Source organism: Denticeps clupeoides, chromosome 14 (genome assembly GCF_900700375.1).
Source record: "Denticeps clupeoides chromosome 14, fDenClu1.1, whole genome shotgun sequence".
Classification (NCBI taxonomy): Eukaryota; Metazoa; Chordata; class Actinopteri; order Clupeiformes; family Denticipitidae; genus Denticeps; species Denticeps clupeoides.
Window position 1 is genome coordinate 18,563,032 of NC_041720.1, and position 22,232 is coordinate 18,585,263.

General features: G+C 42.6%; 3 protein-coding genes across 4 annotated transcripts; 1 reads left to right on the plus strand and 2 right to left on the minus strand.

Moving 5' to 3' along the window:
• Positions 1-734: 734 nt before the first annotated feature.
• On the minus strand, positions 735-5,507 carry znf106b (zinc finger protein 106b). 2 transcript variants are annotated; one of them, XM_029002311.1, is made up of 10 exons: positions 5,345-5,507; positions 4,214-4,287; positions 4,054-4,115; positions 3,638-3,838; positions 2,366-3,067; positions 1,833-2,091; positions 1,690-1,753; positions 1,380-1,531; positions 1,018-1,078; positions 735-889 (listed from the first exon to the last, which is right to left on the minus strand). In XM_029002311.1, the coding sequence occupies exons 2-10, from the start codon at positions 4,280-4,282 to the stop codon at positions 825-827; spliced, it is 1,635 nt and encodes a 544-aa protein (XP_028858144.1). In that variant the 5' UTR covers positions 4,283-4,287; positions 5,345-5,507; the 3' UTR covers positions 735-824. The 2 variants fall into 2 exon arrangements, with proteins under 2 accessions (XP_028858144.1, XP_028858145.1); XM_029002312.1 differs by having other exon boundaries at positions 1,380-1,528; positions 5,345-5,506.
• Positions 5,508-5,707: 200 nt separating this feature from the next.
• Positions 5,708-7,695, plus strand: churc1 (churchill domain containing 1). Its single transcript, XM_029002291.1, has 4 exons — positions 5,708-5,849; positions 5,922-6,057; positions 7,144-7,214; positions 7,284-7,695. Exons 1-4 carry the CDS (start codon positions 5,811-5,813, stop codon positions 7,374-7,376), a joined length of 339 nt encoding a protein of 112 aa, XP_028858124.1. The 5' UTR covers positions 5,708-5,810; the 3' UTR covers positions 7,377-7,695.
• A 1-nt stretch (position 7,696) lies between these two features.
• Positions 7,697-22,012, minus strand: ttbk2b (tau tubulin kinase 2b). Its single transcript, XM_029002290.1, has 15 exons — positions 21,445-22,012; positions 20,988-21,110; positions 20,588-20,735; positions 17,839-17,912; positions 17,617-17,757; positions 17,199-17,303; positions 16,822-16,887; positions 16,619-16,711; positions 12,673-12,798; positions 12,433-12,590; positions 12,148-12,343; positions 11,485-11,699; positions 10,803-11,349; positions 10,006-10,589; positions 7,697-9,771 (listed from the first exon to the last, which is right to left on the minus strand). Exons 2-15 carry the CDS (start codon positions 21,054-21,056, stop codon positions 9,441-9,443), a joined length of 2,853 nt encoding a protein of 950 aa, XP_028858123.1. The 5' UTR covers positions 21,057-21,110; positions 21,445-22,012; the 3' UTR covers positions 7,697-9,440.
• Between the last annotated feature and the right edge of the window lie 220 nt (positions 22,013-22,232).

The following is a 22,232-nucleotide window of genomic DNA, read 5'->3' on the forward strand; positions in this document are numbered from 1 at the left end:
TACATCCTGCACTCACACCTCAAGTTCTTTCCAAAAATTATTTTCATGGTCAATGATGAACAGGGACATTCAGTTCATGGAGCTACCAAGCTTTCTGGAACGAGAGCATGATGGCCGACTACTGCTGGATGTTGTACCGCAGTATACACAAGAAAATCATATGCCAAGTGTTTTTGATTAAACAGCATTAGCTGACTAACACTGATCATTATATCCATGCCACAGTGTGGGCCTATTTGCCTTTGCACTGAAACAATTACTTGATTAGCACCTTCAGTTTCATAAAAAGAAAAATCGCAAGCTATTTTTACTCATAATTCAGGACTGAAAACAGATGTGAAATCTGCATGAAAAATTGTGTGTTGTGATTTCTGATTATTACAAAAACATTTTTTGTCGACCTGTGTAATTTGGACCACTTCCAAAACCAGTTAAAAAAAAAACTGATGCTACCAATCATAGTACAGAAAATTTCAAAAACAAAAAGGTCTTTTGTTACACAGGTAAATGGTCAAATTATTTTACAGTCTCCCTGAGAGATTAACATGGTGGTAGTGGAAAGGAAAATTGAACTGCTGGCGCTGCTTCTGAAGTCTCCATTCCAGGTCTCAAAGCAGTTAAAATCAGTGATTTGAAATCTTTAATTCCAAAATGTGAGCTGGCTCCCTTTCAATCCACGGTGTTATGAACAATTTTTCAAGCAAGTCCTGAGAATACTGTAGTCACTGTATTTTGCATTTTATTTATAAAAAAAAAATAATAATAAAATAAAGAAGAAATAAGGAAAGAAATTAATGAACATTAAATCAACAGAAACAAACATTTTAATAAGAAAAGGGAGAGGAAAAAGAAGTGCCATCCTCTTTTTCACTTGATGAGGAGCTGCTTCCTGTGAAAGTTACAGGTCCAGGGGGAAAATGCAGGATCAGAGAGTAATATTAGAGTCGCAGTGATTTCACACAAGTGGAAAACAATTCGTAATAAACGAATGTGTGCTTGGGCATCATGAACTCTTGCCTTGAAGCTCCTTTAGGATCTTGATGCGTTGTGCTCTAAATTCATTAATCTGAGCGGTCATCTAACGAGAAAGGAAATAGTTTTAGAAATCATTTAAATAGTTGGGAAATATTGTATATCCCTGATGTGTTCAGTAAGAGGTTTAATGAGTAAATAAAAATCTACATATTTCCAGACTGGCAAAGATTTGGATAGATGTATATAATATTTTTTTTTCTGTAGGAAGTAAGAGAGCAGTTACTCCACTTGGTCAAACCCAGACATCAGGGTGCAAAACCTACAATTTAACCACAGCACTAAAGAGACTTGTTGGCAGTTAACCTCATAATTCCATAAATTTAAAGACACATTTGCACATTCACCTCTTCCTTGGCCAAAAGGAGGCGCTGCACATCCATATATGCAGCCTGTAGTGTTGATTGTGCCTGGAACAGACTAGAGTCCACGTTGTCCAGAGTGGAAGAGAGTTCCTCTTCCCTCATGGACACAGCCAGGAGCTCATCAACACCTCCTGCTTTTCATAAATCAGATGAATGACAGTATTTTATTACATACTTGCAATAACTGTATAGGAAAACTACTCCGGCACCATGACCAGCACCTTTTCTTGTTCAGTGTATATAAGAACACAGCCTTAGACTGACTGCTATATTCAAGAAAGGGTTTTATTACCTTTTTCCATTCTGGGCAGTTTCTTCTTTCGACTGATATCTTGGGGTTCAAAGGATGGCGTTTCCTGAAATAACACAGTGTAAATGTTGTCATGGTAATTTCTATTATTAGATCAGCGCCACATACATTAAAACTAATCATACCATGCGCACGTTCTGCTTTACTGTGGTTTCAGCCTCACTTCTCTCCCAATCAGCCCAGGTGCTCTGTTCAGTCTTAATAGAGACACGTTGAGCAGTCTGAAGATCTTTATACTCCATACAGGATTCTACTGGATGCTGCTCATATGGACCAGCATATGATAAAGAACTGGGGGGCGGAGGCTCAGCCTGGTCTTGGGCCTCATCTACAGATGGGAGGTCTAGCAGAGGACCAGCCTGGTTCACCATCTCAATTCCAAATCTAGTGGAGAAAAGGGGGGAGAAATTTTTATTTATTTATTTTTAAAGACAGTGAAACAGTGATTGTCTCAGTCTTACTCCATCCAGCTATGTTCTACTAATATCAAGAAACTCCACGCTAATTATCTAGTTCTGTCCATGAATAAAAACCTGCGTGGTTTACAGTATATAAACAATGTTGTATTTCATAAATGTAGTCATGACCTAAAAACAAGGCCCAGATACAAAAACAAATCCTCCATGATGCTAAATTTGATGAGGGATATACGCCTCACCTGGCCTTTCCCATGTCCTTCAGCCTCCTCTGATGGTACTCTTGGTAAAGCTCCTTCCAGTTGACTTTACGCTCTGCCGACGTGGAGCTAATAAGCTTCTGCAGGGTGGGCTTCAGCATTCTCTCTTTAACTCCAAGGCCCTCAACATTTTGTGAACTGTTAATACTCCGAACCCTCCTGGCTGTGGTCAGGTTTGGCTCACTTTTGGTACCTCTTTGTCTTTTCAATAAGTCCTGGACTGTAGTGTTCTTCTCCAAAGCTGCCCTTGATTTTTGCAACACTCTCCCTTCAGGCTGCTCTATATTGACAGTGGACATCTTCTTATCCGGTGCAGATGTTCTGAAATGTGGCTTGGTTTGGATTGCAGGTGGACTTGAAGTTTGGAGGACATGCTGAGAAACATCATGTCTCTCTGGAGCATCGCTGGGAATTCCCACATTGCTGTGCACTTGCAAGGCACACGAAAAGTGAAAAGATCCATCACTACTGACATTCACAGATGCATCGCGTCCCACAAACGGGGTTGCCTGGCTCCATGTGCCTTCATGGCCATCCAACGGTTGTGTCCCAGAAGCCTGAAGAGTCAGCAGGCTGGGAAGTTTTCCCACACCACATGTCTGCCCATTTGCAGTGTTCAGTTTCCTTTTTTTGCCAAGTTGCTTCGCAATCTTTTCATTTTTCTTCTGTTCAAATTTCTGAAACCTAGATGAAAACACTTCAATTAGAATGGAGCCCATACGTAACCAAAGAACCTCTTATTGCCCATTAACCAAAACAAACCTTTTTGCTTATAGCAGTGCAGATTTTAACAGCATGTAAAATTGGTCTTTTATAATTCCTCAGCAAAGCAGCCCTAGATAAAACCATTCTGTTGAAATTGGGAGAGTGAGATTTATCCTAACATTAACATTAGCTGACGAAACTGAAACAGTGTTCATAATCCAAGACCCTACTAGTTTAATAGATTTTGAACCTAAAACCCTGTTTCCTTACCCACTACTTGTGCGTGAAAATTTCAGTCTGGCTTATATAATGCAGTAATTAAACCATCTAGGAACTACGAGCGACCACCAGATGTTCCACATCTCTGGAACTACGAGCGGCCACCAGTGTCAAAAGAATGAAATCATTGCTACAGTGCCAGATTGCCTCGTCTTCCTCTTCGCTTTCTCCCATTAGGGGTCACTGCGGTAGATGGTTATACTTGAGTCTGTCTTATATAATGCAGTAATTAAACCATCTAGGAAAAAGTGAATAAGCCCACAGCTTTACTTTTTCTGCTTCTGCAAGCTGTCACGCTTCTGGCAGGCCTGGATCAACTCCAGACTGATGTATTTCTGTTGCTGGTCGCCCTGGTCATGCCTCTTCAGAAGTAGCAGGCTGTCTTTATGCCGAGCAGTACGTGCATGCACTCGGTAATCCTCATAGGTCACAAAGGACATTGAACAGGCCACACACTGGTAAGGATTCTTCCTGGTAGGAAAAAGAGCCACTTCAGCACTTTCAACCATCAATTCTTCTAAACACAATTTAGTGTAATCACATCTCTGGAACTATGAGCAACCACCAGTGTCAAAAGAATGAAATCATTGCTACAGTGCCAGATTGCCTCGTCTTCCTCTTCGCTTTCTCCCATTAGGTTGCTGCGGTAGATGGTTATACTTGAGGACTGGAATAATATATCTTACCATTCTGGAATATTCTTAAATGCATACTGGTGGGCCAGACCATGCATGTGATCAATGACTTCCTGCAAGATCCAACAAGAAAGAGTTACTGGCATGTTTCTGTAAATTGTGGTCCAAGTACATAAAGGAATAATATTTTTTTAAAAAGTAAAATTTCTACCTTATTTTTATAGACATGGTGACACAGAATGCACTTCACTTTTTGGTTTGAAGAAAGCTGCTTATTCATTATAGCTGTGGGATAAAAGAGTGCCAGATGAGATGTGTCCCTTCATGTTTAAATCCTAGCAACAATGTATAGCTCATACAATATTACAGTATTTTAGCTGTACTAAACAGAGGATAATAATAAACTGCAGCTAAAAAAAAAAAAAATCTCAGAGGAATCTGAGCAGTAGAGCTGGAATACAACCAGCTTAAGTACAACATGAAAAGCAAGGCCTTTCAACCAGGTTTGAATCCCGAATCCACTGCGCAAAGTGGCACCTCACTGCCTGTCATGGCTGCCCACTGCTCACCACCCCGACTTCTTCTTACTTGCCTACAGCCAACTGTTGAAATCATGCTGAGGTGGGTTCGGTACCACAGTGTGTTCCAGCAGACAGAGGCGGTTGTAAGTAATGAAAAAGCAGTTAGGACGCCTGTTGGGATTTGAAGCACCAACCTCCATTTCTGCTGAATCCAGGCATTTCTGCATAATTCTGAAATGTACTATTTTTCATATTGTGGAAAGTTTACTTTACATCTGGCAGGTCATCGCTTACCTAAAAAAAAATTGACTTAATTTAAAATGGAAAAATTGGGAGTTTTTTGACTGGTCGGGTGAATAATTAATTTATCTGAAGAGGGTAAAATGAGAGTGTCTCCAGGGGGACTGTCCCTGTCACTACTGACTGTAAGGTGCTATGGATAAGGACGTCTGGTAAATGAAGAAAATGGAAATTGTTCTTAGCAAATTATTAGCAATTGAAGACAATTTATTAGACACCTTATTAAACAATTCTGAGCATTGTTCTGAGCATAAAACTGGTCTAACCACAAAACGAGTAAAGAGTGAACTCAACACACAGCAGAAAACTAAAAGTTCAGAAGGTTTATATTTGCCGCATCCATCAGACGCCCTTATCCAGGCTGAAGCTGAAAACGACGAGCAGTAAGGAGACACTTTAACTACAGGACAACATGCTGCTTTAAAAGCAACTTTTCAAACACATAACAAAGTTCTGCATAAAACATGACAGCTTTGAGAAATGCTCTACTGAGCAAGCTTCCTGCGTTTAGCAGAACTCACCCTGTTGCAGCTGCAGTTTATCCCGGTCTCCTGAGGGAACTTTCCTCTCATCTCCACCACAACAGCAGCGCCTGATAAATACGGCGCCTTCATGCACGCTGCGCAGCCGCCATGACGACGCTGTTCTCCAAAGGCAGGAGGGGAGTAGTGCTGCCCCCTACCTCACTGGCATGGCACTTCCCAACAGCCACATTTAAAATGTAGAAAGGTTCAAACGTGATTAAAAACTGTTTTATTTGTAAAGCAGCATATTGTGCAGACAAGTAGACCAGCGTGTAGAGGAATCGGCGTAATGTCCACAATTTCACAACCTACCCCACCACGTCTCATATTATTAGGTTTGTATAGTATTCCGCGCGAGTACACGCACGAAGCGCAGGATTTGGTGGGCGTGGCGTGTTCCCGCCCCGCCCCTCGGCACGGGCATGTCTGAAGTGCGGAAGTGGAGCGTTCATGACGGCTGAAGATGTGTACCGACTGCCTGCAGAAGGAGTACCCGGACAGGGTGAGTTGGTGTGGGTCTCTAGCGACTTGCCGTGCAGACTGTGCCCGCTGGTTTTGACCGAATGCTCCGCAGGGGAACACGTGTCTGGAGGACGGCTCCTACCTTATGAATTTCGTTGGCTGCGCCAACTGCAACCAGCGCGACTTCGTGCTCATCAGTAACAGGACCACGGTGGAAGAAGATGGGGAAGAAATAGTAACTTACTTACGTCAGTAAAACCTCAATTCAACATTATTTACCATCTGCATTGTGTTATGCAATATACTTAACTGCATGTTGTAGTATTTAATCCTGATTTGACTTAAAGGCTACTTTAGGTAATATCAGGCTGTCTGTTTCAGAACCTTGAAAAGTCAAATTCAGCACAGCACACGGTGCACACAATGAAATGTGTCCTCTGCTTTTAACCCATCACCCTTGGTGAGTAGCCATGACAGGCTCTGGGGAGCAGTGTGTGGGGACGGTGCTTTGCTCAGTGGCACCTTGGCAATTCAGGATTCGAACCAGCAACCTTCTGATTACCGGGCTGCTTCCTTAACCATTAGTTAAAAGTGAGAATAAAAATAAATAATCCAGTGGGGCAGTGGTGGCCCGATCCACCAAGGTGGCACTGAGCAAAGCACCGTCCCCACACACTGCTCACCGGGTGCCTGTCATGGCTGCTCACTAAGGGTGATGGTTAAATACAGAGGACACATTTGACTGTCACTGTGTGCTTTGCTACACAATGACAATCACTTCACTTTTCAATCCATCACCTTTATCATGAGAATCAAGGAAATAAACTTTTCTCCACTCAAGTAGGGCTGATGCAGCTGAAGCAACAAAGTTGTCCAATTCTCAATAAATAAAAAAACATGCATTGCAAAAAGTGCATTTTGCAGAATTGCAATGGCAGTTTTATTTCATATGACGTACAAGTAAAAGTACATATATAATGTATAAGGGCCTGGAAAACCTGTATAACATGCCAGCACTGACTTTTATTCGAAAATGATAGCTCGAGTTTGAGAGCAGGGCTGTCCAAACCTAAAAAGGGCATCAGCAGAGATCCAACACAGCACTGGTAGGTGTCGTAAACAAGGGTAATGTGCCGGATGATGGCCCTTATCTGATTTGGTTCTGTTCTTGGAATGTCTTCTTATGAGGGGTTGCAAACATCACTGAATTGAAAAGCAGTTATTTTCTCACCTTTTTTCACTGACATTTTGCAACTATTTTTGCCACTGCAATATTCTTTTGATTCTTTTTAATACATGTATTTCTTCCTCATTAACATGCTCATGTCTTACAGATATGTGTAAAAATTGTGACCACATCATAGCAAGGCATGAGTACACATTCTCTGTTGTGGACGATTATCAGGTGAGAGTGGGTGATGCAAGATGGGTTATTTTTTTGTAAGGATTTGAACTCATCGCATGTCGTGTTTAGGAGTACACCATGCTGTGTATGCTGTGTGGAAAGGCTGAGGACTCCATCAGTGTCATGCCGGACGACCCACGACAAGCTGCTCCTCTTTTCTGAGATGGGAGGGACCTGCATCGCTATATCTAGGCAGGACACCACTCTTATTGTTCCATAGGATTTGGACCTGGACCGTTGCCATCTTCTGACTTGAAGTGTATTAGTTGATATTAAGTGACGTTCCCGTCCACGTCCATGTGTGTAAGTACAGGATCTTTTGCATCTAGTGTCATTTCTGCTTTGACACTGGGTCAGTGTTGCTTAATGAAATGTAGAAATTTAACAGGGAATTTTAAGGAAAATTCACTTTTGTATGCATCTTGTGAAATTATAACTCAACAATAGCTTTTGTTCATTAAAATCACTGCTTTTCAGAAAAGTTCCATTGTAGTCTTTAGCACTTTATTTATAAAATAAACAGACTGGTTTTTGTACAGACAATATACAGAACCTATAGGAATGTTGTATAAATGACAGCAGCCACAGTTTATGTACAATAATATTCATGCACCTGATGCTCCATTCCCTTTCACATTTACATTCAGGCAGTCTGATCCTGCATGGCTGCAAATTAAAAACAAATTGCAATTTACTACATGAATGGCCCTTTACATTACCATTCTGTACAGTTTTTACGATATCATATAGGCTAGATGATTTATTCTTATGATATTTGAACGGGACACACACAAATGGAATAAAGCTACTGATAAAACACACAGTATCTGCAGCCAAAATAAATTTGACCTGTAAATGATATCCACAATTATTACAGCCAAAGTACAGGGATCTGAATTCTAAGAAAATGGAAATGGTTGGATCCCACTAGAATCTGCCCTGATGAAGTGAGTTCCTTTGGAGCGCAGACAGTTGAGTGTTTCCCTGATCTAACATTACTGCCCCCGTTCAGGAAGAGACGCTAGAGTCTGGGCATGCTACACTACGTTCTCTTACAGAGAGAAAAGATGATCTATGCCACTAGGATTATAATAAGGTGGTGTTAATATTGGCCATTACAGTTCACATGGCAACTGGCTTCTTACAGATCACACCAGCAGTACCAAACCAACGGTACGCCATCAAACCACCCGCACTCACACATTCAATAAATAAATACATTCTATAGATGATACATTTTACAATACGAACATTCCCTTAAATACAGATATATACACATGCTTGTCTGGACCATATACTGATTACCTGGACGCTGGTTTAATACACAAACCAGAAAAACCTCTCCGGTCGCGTAAGCTGTTAACAAAAATAATAATAATAACTAAAAACATATTAAGAATGATAGAGAGGACATGAAAGAAATGGGCATTGAATGAAATATATTTTGGCACAAAAAAAAAAAAAAAGTATAAATATCTGTAAGTACAGAATGTATTAAAACAGAAATACGCTGCAATTAAAAACATAAAAAGGCATCATATCAACAGCAATCATCAGTTCCATCAATGTGATCAGTAACAGGGTCATGTTTCAATAGGCGTTTCTGGAATTATCAGTCCTGGATAAACTCAAACCCTGAACTCTGCTTCATACCACATAAAGGCCCAAAATGCAATACTTCCCAAATTCTGCAAAATGATTTTGACTATACTTGAATAATATTTCTGGAGCCTGGGAGGTTGAGCCTGGTTCATTTGTTCAGGGCAAAGGTTATAGTCACTGTGATTTTCCCTGAATAATGACTAGCTATATAGCATGAAAGCATTTCACATTTTAATTGACAGTGTTATTATACTGTTGTACTGGGTTAAAAATCCAATAATGAAACAAAAGCCTGTTATGTATGCAACGACTAATTTCCAAAGAAAAATCAAATGTTCTACAACATGATCAATTTGTTTTTACCAATATGCGCTCTATAATGTGAAGCCTGCACAACAAGCAAGCTTTCATTAAAGTGATTAAAAACCTGCTTTACTCTTAACAATGAGCCTTCTTTTTGTTTTAGAGATAATTATCAAGTGTTCTATTCTTTAATAAAAAAACAAAAAAACAAACAATGACGTTCAATCTGATTCTTATTGAATGCCTAGAGTCTATATTGCATTTTGAGCCAATAAGGTAATAATAAGGCCCAACCTGCTAATGCATTAAGAAGGGGGCGTTTCATTTTGCATTCAGTTTGGTGGTTCTCCCATCAGGGCTGGCCACCCTCCCTCTGGCAGCGTAGCCAGATGCCCTCAGAGCCCGCATCTCTGCGGTGCGCAGGGCAGGTGGGGATGGTGACTGGCTGCACCCGAGGAAGGTGCCACTGCTAACTCCCTCGCGGGATTCCTGGCGCGATGGGGAAGAGCTGAGAGAGCGGTGCAGAGAGGAAGAGGAAGAGCCTCGGTAGTGGGGTACACCCATGCCACCCCGTTCCTGCATCAGCTGCGTCAGGTTGTCCAGAAGGTCAGCGTCGCCGGTGCTGCTTGCACGGATGCGGAGACGACGACGCCTGCCACAAGATAAAATCAATAAATAAATCCACAACACTGGACCTGATGGATCATACCATACTGATCCCACCTACAGACATATTAATAATAAGTTTCTTCAAGCAGAAACATACTAAATTGGGTGATGTTATTTTTATATTTCTGTTTCTTTGTCTATTTGCTGTTTATACTGTTCATGTTCTAAAAAAAAACAAAAAAAACCTAAATCTATTAGGGAAAAAATAGAAACATACTTGTTTTCCCCACTGGGGCGCAGTGGGGGTTTGCCTGGTGGAGGGTGAGGCGTGAAGCGGTTTGTAAACTGCTGCGGTGCCAGCGTGGGGCTGAGGGGTCGTGGGATCCGACTTTTTCCAGATGACGAGGACAGTGACAGGGGATCCTCGGCCTGCCAGTCGCCACGACCAATGCGCTCAAAGGTGAAGCGGTCTCGGAGCAGCGCTGATGGGAAATGTTCGCAGGAGAGTGACGGCGAGGGTGACAGCGATGGCGACAGGGGTCTGCGGGTCGGGGAGTCAGGGTCTCGAACTGGAATTCGGCTGGCTCTGGGAGACGTGTCCCGGCGCTGGGCTGACTGAGGAGGAGGGGTGGCACCTGTGGTGTCGCCCTGGTTTGGCTCGATGGAGCCATCTGGGTACCCAGAGTCGCTCTCCTCTGCATCTTTTGGGAGCGACCCATCAACCTGACATGTCCTGGTGTCATTAGTCATGATGAAGCCCTCCTGCACCAGGTCCTTCACCACAACTGAAAGCTGCTCTTCTGGGTCTCCAGTGCTGGATATCTGCTCCACATACCTGATGCAATCTTCAGGTTTCTCCTGCTGTGTGGGTAAATTAAGAAGGGTCACAACTACAGACAGTAGTTATACCATCACAAAAAAACATGTAGCTACCCTCACAGCTTATAGCTGCATTTTTAATAAACATGATATACATTGCATACAAATTAATAAAATTGAATCTTGAAATCCCAATAGATGTGATTATATTGTGACATGATGAAAAGTGGCATGTTGCCATATCTGATTCCTGACCTGTTCCCTCTGCACTCGGAAAGACTGCAGGATGGGGGCTGTAGAGATGTTGGGAAGCCTCCTGAGCCCCGACATTCCAGAAAGACCGGTCATTCCAGGCAACCCAGGTAAACCTGGCAACCGTGCAAAAGGTGGGCCAGTGTGGCAAAGCCCAACCAGCGCATCTCCAGAATGGGTCCCGCGTCGGGGCAGTGGGTCTGACCACGTGCGGGGCAGAGCAAGTGGACTCGGTGATCGAGACGACGCCCCCCCTGCTGCCATCGCTCCAGTCCCAGGCCTGTCCTTGTCCTCCGGCTTGGAGCTGGCCACTGACCCCCCACTGCCACTGCCATGCTCCAGCTCTACCAGCACCCACTCCTGGGAGTCGCCCTCCTGGGGCACAGGGCTGAGATTCACCGCCACGAATCCTCCACTGCTGGCTGCCTCCTCCTGTTCCAGGGAGCACAGAGAGCCCTGCTTCAGGGAGCCGGCCCCCTCATCGGAGGTGATCAGAAGGCCGGAGCCTTTCTCAAGGTCCCCGGGAAGGACTGGCCGTGGTTTACCCAGGCTAGAAAGTAGAGAGTTAATACACTATTATACATCTGCAAATGTATACAAAAGCAAAGCCATATAATTTTCAAAGAATTTCCACTTTCTTATGATCCATTTAAAGTTTCATAGGAGTGAGTCTGGGGGCTCTTACTAAGCCTCCAAGAAGCGCTCGATGGTGGGTTTGGGTTCCGGGATCAGCCTCTTGTCCAGGCCCATGCTCTGGCTGTGCCTCATCCTCCGGAGCAGCGGAGCCACTCTGTCCAGCAGGACCGTCTCAGAGCGCACACGCCTCGGCGAACCCTGGTTTGAGCCACTGTTGGGACTCTTGTTCCCCTGGTTTTGGCTACGCTCTTCCTCACTAGCCACCTAGATGTGGTCCCAAAAAAGTGGGTAAGATGGATATATCACTGTTAATAGCAAACACACAGACCCAATATTACACTAGCTCATAAGTTCTTTGTCCATTTGCAGATACAGATAAAACAGATAAAAACAATTATTGGAAGAAACTAAAGTAAAGTGCGTGATTTTTTTTTGCAGGAATCATACTGAATAATGTGAAGCCCTGTGAAGCCCTGCCTTTAAAAGATCATAATACTCATTTCACTCATGCACTTCTTTGCAGGGCTGCTGGACTTATTCTCCTTAATCAGGGAGAGCCTTGGAGTCAAGCTGCTAGCTGAGTTGGTTCAGCCACTGAAACACGCCCCACTAAGCGGAGACCCCTTGGAAGGCCCAGAAAGCACTGGAGACAGGATTGTCTTGGGATCCCTCAGGAGGGGAGACAGTTGCTAGAGTAAGGGACGTCACTAACCTTTCTGATTAGGGGCTGGACGTGGTTGTGGTTCCTGTCTCGGTTGTGGTCTAGCTCCTCCCACACATCAGGCCCCTTGGCTTGCTGGGTAGGTATGGGTGGGCAATTGTCGGCGTCGCTGAGGCGCTCACCCTGAAGTACATCTTCAGTGTTCTCCCGCTGCAAGTCACCCGGAATGGCCGAGGCATTGGCCATGCTGCTTGGAAGATGGACAAGTCAGACTTTTTAGAAAATCCTCAACATCTGCACTAAATGTGCTTGATCCAGCAGGAGAAGTTACCGCACCCCATGTAGGCAGGAGTGAGGCGGGTCAGCTGCTGAGCAGTGGTGGCCAGGGTCTGGATGGTCAGTGTGTCCTCGGAGTCTGTCTTCTCCCAGTCATACGGGTCATTCTCCAACACACTGAAGTTTTTCATGCTGTTCTCAAAGACTGACATGAGGAGCTGCAGCAAAAGCAGCAACAGCAACATTAAAGCACATTTTACCCAGAAGTAACAGCAATACAAACAAACCAACAAGAAAGACCTTATAGTCAGGTTTTGTGTAGTAGTCGAGGCTTGAGATGTGGTCGAGGAAAATGCTAAAGTCAGCAGGCAGATGCTTCAGCATGAGGCGATGGTCGTAAGTCTCCTTCATGTTCCCAACCTGTTCCTGTAGAACATGTCAAAACATGCTACTTAAGTACAAAGGACAGCAACTTATATGAGAAAAACAACCATAAATGATTTTTCGCGTTTTATGAATTCTGAAAATATAATTGTTAAGTGGTGAGGAATTTCTGACATCATTGATTCAGGTTAAGCGTGCTAGTTTCAGACCTTGGTCCTGAAAAATCTCTCAGCCATCAAAACTTTATCTTGCTAAATGTCACAGCAGATTAGTTCTCCACTGATTATCTAATGGTTTGACCCAGCATCAAACCCCACTTCTATCTAGTTATTTTTGTAACTGATGTTATTTACAGAACCGAGGTCTCAGTGGGTGAAGATGTATTTGTGCACCCTAGTGACACTGGACTGTATATATGCACAAAAAGGTCACACACACAACACCTTTAGTATTGATTACAGCTGCATTTGCTGTGGAAATGTTTCAGTGAGCTTCTGTAATGTCACATCAGCAAGCTGTTTCACCAAGATCTTGTAGAGGTCAGAGAGCTACACAAATTCTTCTCCAGCACATCCCAAAGATTCTCAGTGGGTTTAAGGGCTGGAAACTGTGGTCAAAATGTCTACTGCTCCCTGAACCACTTTCACCATTTGAGCCTTGGAATAGGCCCGCGCCATCAGGGAAGATGGAATAACCTGCTCATTCAGCTCACAAAGGCCTCACGAGACGCACAATCCATCTCCAACTTTATTTATAAAGCACTTTAAAGCAACAAACACAAGACCAAAGTGCTGTACAGTGAAAACGTTAGGACAATAAATAAAAAGTAGCACCACATAAAACAAAAAATACATGATAAATTAACACATAAAACAGTATAAAATCATTAAAAACTCTTAAAATAAAACTAAAATAAACTAAAATCAAAGCTTCTCATAAGGTGTCAGAAAGCGACAGTGAAGAGATCCAAACAGGATTTAAACTGACAAAGAAGAGGCCTGTTGAATCTCTAGTGGCAGATCGTTTTAAAGTACAAAGCTGCTACAGAAAAAGCACAATCTCCTCTAAATTAGCAGCTGAACGACTGACCTGAGGGAGCAAGAGAGTGTATAAGGCTAAAGCAGCTCAGAGAGATAGAATGGGCTAATTTGACTATGAAGCGTCTAGTCTGACCCCCAAATTCAAGGCAATTGGCTTATTATACTGGGTCAAGGTTCTCTAAATACACCTTACTGGTGTCAGAGGGGCTACCAAAAACAATCACCTCAGTCTTTCTATCATTGAATTTGAAAGCCATCCAGGCTTTAATATCATCAAGACATTAAAGTAATGGCTGGATAGAGCATATGCCTGTTTTCTTGAAGGGGACATAGATCTGGCAAATTTGATGACATTTGAGTAAAAAAAAACAAGAGGGTGTAAATACAAAGAAAAGAGAAGGGGGCCAAGAACTGAGCCCTGTAAGACACCACACAAGAGATGAGCAGAGGACAATGCATGGTGACCAAGACTGACACAAAATGTTTGCTCTACCAAGTAGGACTTTAACCACCCCAGTGCTATGCCCCTAATACCCACCCACTGCTCCAAATGAGAGTAAAACGGCATGATTGACTATCAAATGTAGCTGTCAAATCTAAACGCACAAGAAAAACACGGTCACTAGTCAGTAGCTAAAAATACGTAGTTAAAAACTATGTACAGTCCCTGACAAAAGTCTATTTTGTAGAAACACCTGCTTTTAACTTTTAATTAATCAATTGGTGTAAGAAATAGCTGATATGAAAAGCTAAAACCCTTCCAAATGATGTTTAATGCATTAAAATGAATTAGTCTCACTGAAAAAAATATGTATCATTTAAACCAAGACAGAAAGGTCAAATTTTGGCAAGACCAAAGTTTTGTCGCCTATACAGAAATTGAACAAATTTACTGCAAATGCAAATGTCAGAAAATAAAGTAGTAGTGCTTTGAGATCTAAATTTAATATCTTGTATGACTTTCATGAGCCTGAAGGACTGCATTCATGCTGTTTGGCAAGGATTCATACAATTTATTAATTAAGTAATCAGGAAAGAAAACTAATAGCAAGGAGAGCAGTCTTGCATGCCTCCCAAAGTTCATCAATATACTTTGGTTTCGTCTTCCATGCTTCCTCTTTCATCCAACACCACACATGATGTTCATGTCTGGGGATTGGGCTGGCCAATCCTGGAGCATGTTGATCTTCTTCGCCTTGAGGAACTTTGATGTGGAGATGAAAGTATGTGATGGAGAACCACCCTGCTGCAGAATTTGGCCTCTTTTATGGTTGGAAATATAAAGGCAGCTAAGATTTCTTGGTATATTGATGATGCCTTCCCCCCTGTAGATCTCTCACACACCCCCATACTGGATGTAACCCCAGATTATGATTTTTCCACCACCAAACTTCAGTTTTCTGGGTGAATCTCAGATCCATGCAGGCTCCAGTAGGTCTCCTGCAATATTTGCGGCGACTGTGGTGTAATTCAACAGAAGATTCATCTGAAAAATCCACCTTCTGCATTCATCCTTTCAGCAGGCTGTGGGCCTTGGCAAATGCCACGGCATTTTCGACCATGGTGGCCATTTCGAAACAGAATGCAACAAACTGTTCTGGTTGACACAGGGACTTCAGGTGACCAGGTCTAGTGGAGCTCTGCTGCAGTGGAAAATGTGCTGGTCTTGGCTTTTAGAGCCAACAAATGGTCCTCTCGAGCAGTTGTCTTGCGGGGTCTGCCTGACCTGAGCTTGTCAAAAACGTCTCCAGTCTCTTCAAATGTTTTTTTATCCTCTGTACTTGACGCTGAGCCACATTGAAGGTGTCGGGCACATTAGCAGTGGATCTGGTCTTCAGCCTCTTGATAATCAACACTTTAGTCTCAGGGTGAATCTTAGGCCTTTGCAGAGGTCTAGTTGCAGTTGATGTGAAGGTCTAGTGTACTGGGGTTCTTTTTATACACACCTGAGACCTAATTAATCCATTATTATTCACAGGTGAAGCTCATATGACAAGACGACAAGAATCAGCTTGTTTGCCAAATGGCACATATGACTTGCTTTGGTGGGATCTACAGGTCGTGCACAATTTTCTTTTCTGAAAATTTAATTTGGTCTTTGTGGCCGTAGATCATGCCAAGACAAACATTTTGACATATGGTTTACAAATCACTCACAATGTACTAAAAAAAAAAAATTTATAGTCCCTTTTTCAGCACTAGTAATATGTGTACTAGTAATATGTGTGGTATTACTTTTATAAGCAATCTGAATGGCTGTGGCTGAGCTATTTACACTCAAACAGGGTCAAATCCCCAAAGGAAAGCATTAAATGCTCATTTTATGTAGCATTTTAAAAACACCTCCTGCTCACAGAGGCTTCGACTAAACACAAAAATTTGGATCTCGCCTCCTGGGGACACCCATGATGCATTCAAATTGTTGTTTTGGACTTTTTTTCTATTTTCACACTTTTCCCGCTTTCTCCGTTGAATCCCATTCATTTTTGGACCTGTCTTCTGCTTGCACAAGATTCAACCAAACCCCGCAAAATTTTGCATGGTGGGTCAGACAAACACCCTGAATGAGCTCCATTTCCCCATTGTTCTGGCATCCGCACACTTTTTTCAGCATTCGCTCCATTGAACTTGAAAGAACCCTAGCAACCACCTACATAATCATTACAAACACTGTCCTACAACACAATCACAAACCAGCTACTTTATTAAGACCACCTGCTCCATCGGCCACTTCTTTACAACGGCCTGTTCCTTCAGCCACTTTATTAAGACCACCGGCTCCGTCGGGAATACTTAATAGTTTCCATGGAAACAACACATACTTTGTCCTTAACCTTCCTCCAGGGCAGCTGGCCCACCATGAACTCCACCAACATGTAGAAGAGGGACCAGAGGTCATCATGGCGACCCATCTCCTATTCAGCAGAGTGAAATGACAGACAAAGAGAACAATGACAATGACCCTGGTCAAACAAAAAAAAAACATATTATTGATGAACTCACAGTTACACATTAAGAAACAAACCTTGTTCTTGTGGGCATTAATTGAGGCGTAGCGGACCGTCCCCCTAAATCCAGCTACTGGACGAGGCTGTGAAGGTAACAACGCTTGTGTTACTGTAGTCCTATACCTCTAAAATTGGATGGACTGTGACTGTATATATTAATATTTTTATAGAAATATAGACTTCACAAACCTCATGAATATTACTACTATTATTGTTATGAACAGATGAGCAGTTATTGAATCTAAAAAAAAATATTTTAATGTATGTTTTTTTACATATACAAAAATACATCTGGATTGACTGCTACATTCAGTGACAACTATTGATTCTGACGTACAAAATCAGCACCATGAAAAGAATGAAGAAAAAACAATGGATGAGCGTTATTACTCACTGCACGGACTTCCTGGCAGGAATTTGTGAACTGTCGCGCCAGGCCAAAGTCAAGCATATAGCATGTACGGCAGGTGATCTCCAGGCGGCCCATTGCAAAATTGGACTGTAGAGGTAGACAGTAACAGAAGAAGAGATCACATAAAACTTAACTTATTACAGAAAAATCACTTGCACAAGATAACCAGGCTTGATCTGGAAAGATTTCATTTTCCTCAAAGTTCTGGAGACATTCTTCAAATGAAATTAAATGTTTGCATAGTACATTTGTTATGGTATGCTGGATTATGATAATAATGACATTAATATCATATTTAATTACAAATCAATCATTTATCAATTGGCCCCCACAACCAGCCAGGCAACCCAGAACCTGACCTAACGGAACCCAAAAGAAGGAGGAGGACAGAGCATCTTACTGGTTTGATGTCTCGATGGAGAAAGCCTACAGAGTGGATGCTCTCAATGGCCTCTAGAATCTGCTGACCAAGCCTGAGGGTGGTGGACACCGAAAACGTGCCGTTTCTCATAGTGCGGCGAAGATCCGCCAAATTCCTACCCTGTGAAGGCAGGGGAGTTCCAAGTCAAACCCCTTCTTACGGAATTGAGAGTGTAGACCATCTGCAGTAACAGTCACATACCTGCAGTTCCATCACCACGTAGTTGAAGCGGTCATTGCGCCCACAACCCACAAAGCGGCAGACATGGTCCTTACCTGTGAAAAAGGCAAAAGTTTTCATGGTGCAATAACAAACATAGAACATGTTTGTTTTCATGATTTACAGATAGAAACACAAAGGACACCTTGCAGATGTCCAGAACTTATAGTTTGTGTCTAATTTCTGACATCAAGAAGATCAATTTTAAAAGTTTTAAAAAAGAGTTTTAAAAGGAGGAGGAGACATAAACCCATACCCAACACACCTAAAACGCTCATTGTTAATTAAATGATTACATATCAGGGGTTTGATGTATTGTGCCTGACCGAAACTTGATTAAAACAAAACAAATTTGTAGCATTAAATTCAGTCCAGCCCTCATGGATACAGCTGTGTACACCAACCTCACTTAACTGGAAGATTAGATTCTCTATACAAACATAACCCATGTAGTCTCACAAAAAAAAAATCATAAGTTAATTCCATTGATTATTATTTATAGACCACCCGGGCCTTACTCCGAGATTCTTAGTGAATTTACAGAATTTGTTTCCAACTTGGTTGTATCTGTGGATTAAGCCCTAATTGTCTGTGACTAACATCCACTGTGATAAATTAGAAGACTTGCTAAGAACAGCATTCCTGTTTATATTAGACTGAATTGGAGTTAAACAAAATATAACAGGACCTACTCATGAAGGTGGTCACATGCTCGATCTTGTACTGACCTTCCGTTTAAATGTAGAAGACATTATCACTCTTTTACAATCTGAAATAATCTCAGATATATTTTAAAAGCGATAAGAAAATTGTCTTAGACACAATAAACTCAACTCCCCTCGTTATAGAGACAAACGGACAATTACATCAAGTACGGCACAGAGGTTTATTAATACCCTACCAGATTTATCAACGCAGATGCACTCAGCATCAGACCCCACTGAACTCTACCAAGCAACCAAATGTCTAGAATTAACACTGCTAGATAATGTTAGATAATGTTGCTCCCCTCAAAAAGGAAGATAGTAAGAGTTAAAAATGTAATACCGTGGTATAATAATCACACACTCTCACTTAAGAAGGCTGCCTGGAAATTAGAACGTAAATGGCGTAGAAGTAAAATGAACATATTCCGAATAGCATGGAAGGAGACTATAGGAAGGCTCCTAGCGCAGCTCGATCGTTGTCGCTCCTCGTTAATAGACAAGAACAAAATTAATCCCAGATTCCTGTTTAACACTATAGCCAAACTAACCAGGAATAAGACAGAAATGGATACTACCACTCAATATCATCATAGTATCGACAATTTTGTGAATTTCTTTAATCAGAACCAATTAAAAAGCCTGATCTTGATCGCAGTCAGCTTTCAAATTATAGACCGATATCAAACCTTCCATTTATATACAAAATCTTACAAAAAGTCGTAGCCCAGCAGCTGAGCACGTACCTAGACAGTAACAATATCCATGAAGTATATCAATCGGGATTTAGAACTCATCATAGCACTGAGACAGCACTGGTTAAAGTGGTTAATGACCTGCTGTTGGCCTCTGATCAGGGACGCATCTCGCTGCTTGTCCTGCTTGATCGGAGTGCAGTGTTTGACACTATCGATCACACTATTCTCCTTGACAGGGATAAACAGGGAATAGCACTTGTATGGTTCAGATCATATCTGACCGATTGGTATCTGTTTGTGGACATCAATGGTGATTCGTCTTCACATTGTAAAGTAGAGTTTGGTGTTCCAGGTCCGTTACGAGCAGATCCTTCTCACATCGAGCTCTGCAGTTGTGGAACAGCTTGCCGATCGGCGTTCGGGACTCAGACACAGTCTCAGTGTTTAAATCTAAACTGAAAACACATCTGTTTTCTCTGGCCTTCTGTTAAAGTCCCAGACAGTGTCAATTATTAAGTCCACTTTATCACACAGTCACCCTGTTAAGCACAGACAGTGTTAAATTCACCTTAGTTACACTGTCCTAGTTAGGGTACTGGGCCATTGTAGCACCAATATACCACTATCACAACATATTTCACAATCAGTCATACAATGCCACCGTCTGCCGCTGCTTCAAGCGCACAGACTACTGGCAGAAGAGACCAGCAGATAAATCCTGGTTCGTAGCAACTGCTAAACAAGGACTTAGCATGAAACAAACCAGAGGGTCACCACAGCCAACACCACCGTAACAACTAAAGCTTCAGGGATTTTCAAATGGACCAGTAGCGTCATAATGGACACGTAATGTACACCATGACACTGGACTACATTTTGGACTTCTCCAAAATGGACTTCATTTTTTTCTTTATGGACAATCACAAACCCTGCACTGACACCACTTGTAGTCTCACTCTACCCTGGAAGGACGTCCCTCTCCGTATCACTCCTTCCCAAGGTTTCTTCCTTTCTTTGTTTCTCTCTCCTAGTTTTTTTTGTGTGGAGTTTTTCCTTGTGTGCAGAAGGGTCAAGTGATGGTGGTGTCAACTGTAGGGCCTGTCAAAGCCCTTTGAGACATACTGTATGCGATTTTGGGCTATATAAGAAATAAATGTTGTTGTTCCTGTCAATACATGACACGCACATGAAAAAAAAAAAAAGTAATGATTCTGGCACTTGCAACCATTACCCTTATGATATAACAAAACATATCCCTTCACATTTACATGACCTTGATATGTATAGTGAGTGTTCAAGACAATGTTTTTCTGCAGGGTGACCACTCACCCTGAAGCCTCTTGAGAACTGCCACTTCCATCTTGAGAACCTGTTTGGGCTGCTGGGCAGACTCCACTTTCAGAGCCACGTTGACCTGATTCAGCTGATCCAGGACTTCGTATATTTCCCCAAAGCCCCCTCCACCAATCTTCTTCACCTGAAGAAGGATGGAGGTAGATCCTCATTTAACATAAATCCCTGTTGGACATGCTGGAACAGCAACAACAAAACACAAACACAGGATTCTTGCTCTTAATACACATTTCCATTACTTTTCCCTGTCTGGTTGGTCCTGTGTTAATTCAATAGATTTCTGGTTGTGCATTAATAGTTCGTACAACAACACAAAACACAAGTAAAAGTGGTAACACTGCAGTGTATCCCCCCGCACTCTAAAATTCCCACTCACCACCCTCCATCGTTCGCGGACCACATCGGACACGGACAGAATGTCCGTCTGCTCCCCTGCCCCGCTCATCCTGAGCGCGTCCAGGTCCGCCCTGCAACTGGCATCAGTGGCACAGCTCTCTTACTGCAGTAAAACACACACCCGCGTAAACAAACACACAACACAAGTAAACAAACGCGTAAACACAAAACATGTAAACATACGCGTAGACACAACATACGCATAAACACAACACACACGTAAACACAACATACACGTAAACAAATGCAAAAACACACCACACACACGTATACAAACGCGTAAACACAACACACACACACCCGCGTAAACAAACACACAACACACACACACACATAAACACAAGCGACAGAAACGTACTCCAGCGCGGCCTGTTTAATACTCCATTGTTTTATTAAGAGGATTACAAGTCAGCAGAAAGCAGTTTCGGCGTCCTCACCTGAGCTGGAAGGAGAGCGGCTTCTGCTGCACAGCTAGCCGGCTAACGTGGCGGCGACCGTTATCATCCCTGGCGGCCAGGCATGTCAGGATCATGCATTATCATGTTCATTTTCACACCTTTGTTGTTGCTGGATTAGCCGGCTAGCTACAATTAGCTGCCCACTGAACGACCTTAACGGCGACTACAAACGCGCATCGTCCTGCGTCTGGACGCCGACATTGACGCGACTAGAGGCTAGCTGATTAGCCAGGTGAAGACCTAAAATAAACCCGCATCCATCCCCGTCTCCTCAGCGCTGCGGCGCTTTACCCCGTCAGCCGCAGTACGCCTCTCCTCCTAGCAGGCTGCGGCGTTCAGCGAACGGACGAGGCGGCTGTCCTCCGGGTGGACACGGTGATGCGTCGTCATGGCGTTTACAGACGCGCTAAAGCGTAATCCTGGAGCCCAGAACTCCATTCACAAAGGCGTACGCGTGACGTCACGGCAGCGCCGCAGAAAGATGGAGACATCTATCTATCTATCTATCTGTCTATCTATTTGATCATCAGAATTATTATTAACAGACATCTACAGTATCACCAGCATTCCTGACTATCTATCTATCTATCTATCTATCTATCTATCTATCAAATTATTATTAACAGACATATTCAGTATCACCAGCATTCCTGATTATCTATCTATCTATGTATCTATCTATCTAATAATAACTGAACAATATGAAAACATGATGACAACGATTTTGTTATTACTATAAAATGTTCGATACCTATCCCCTGATACCC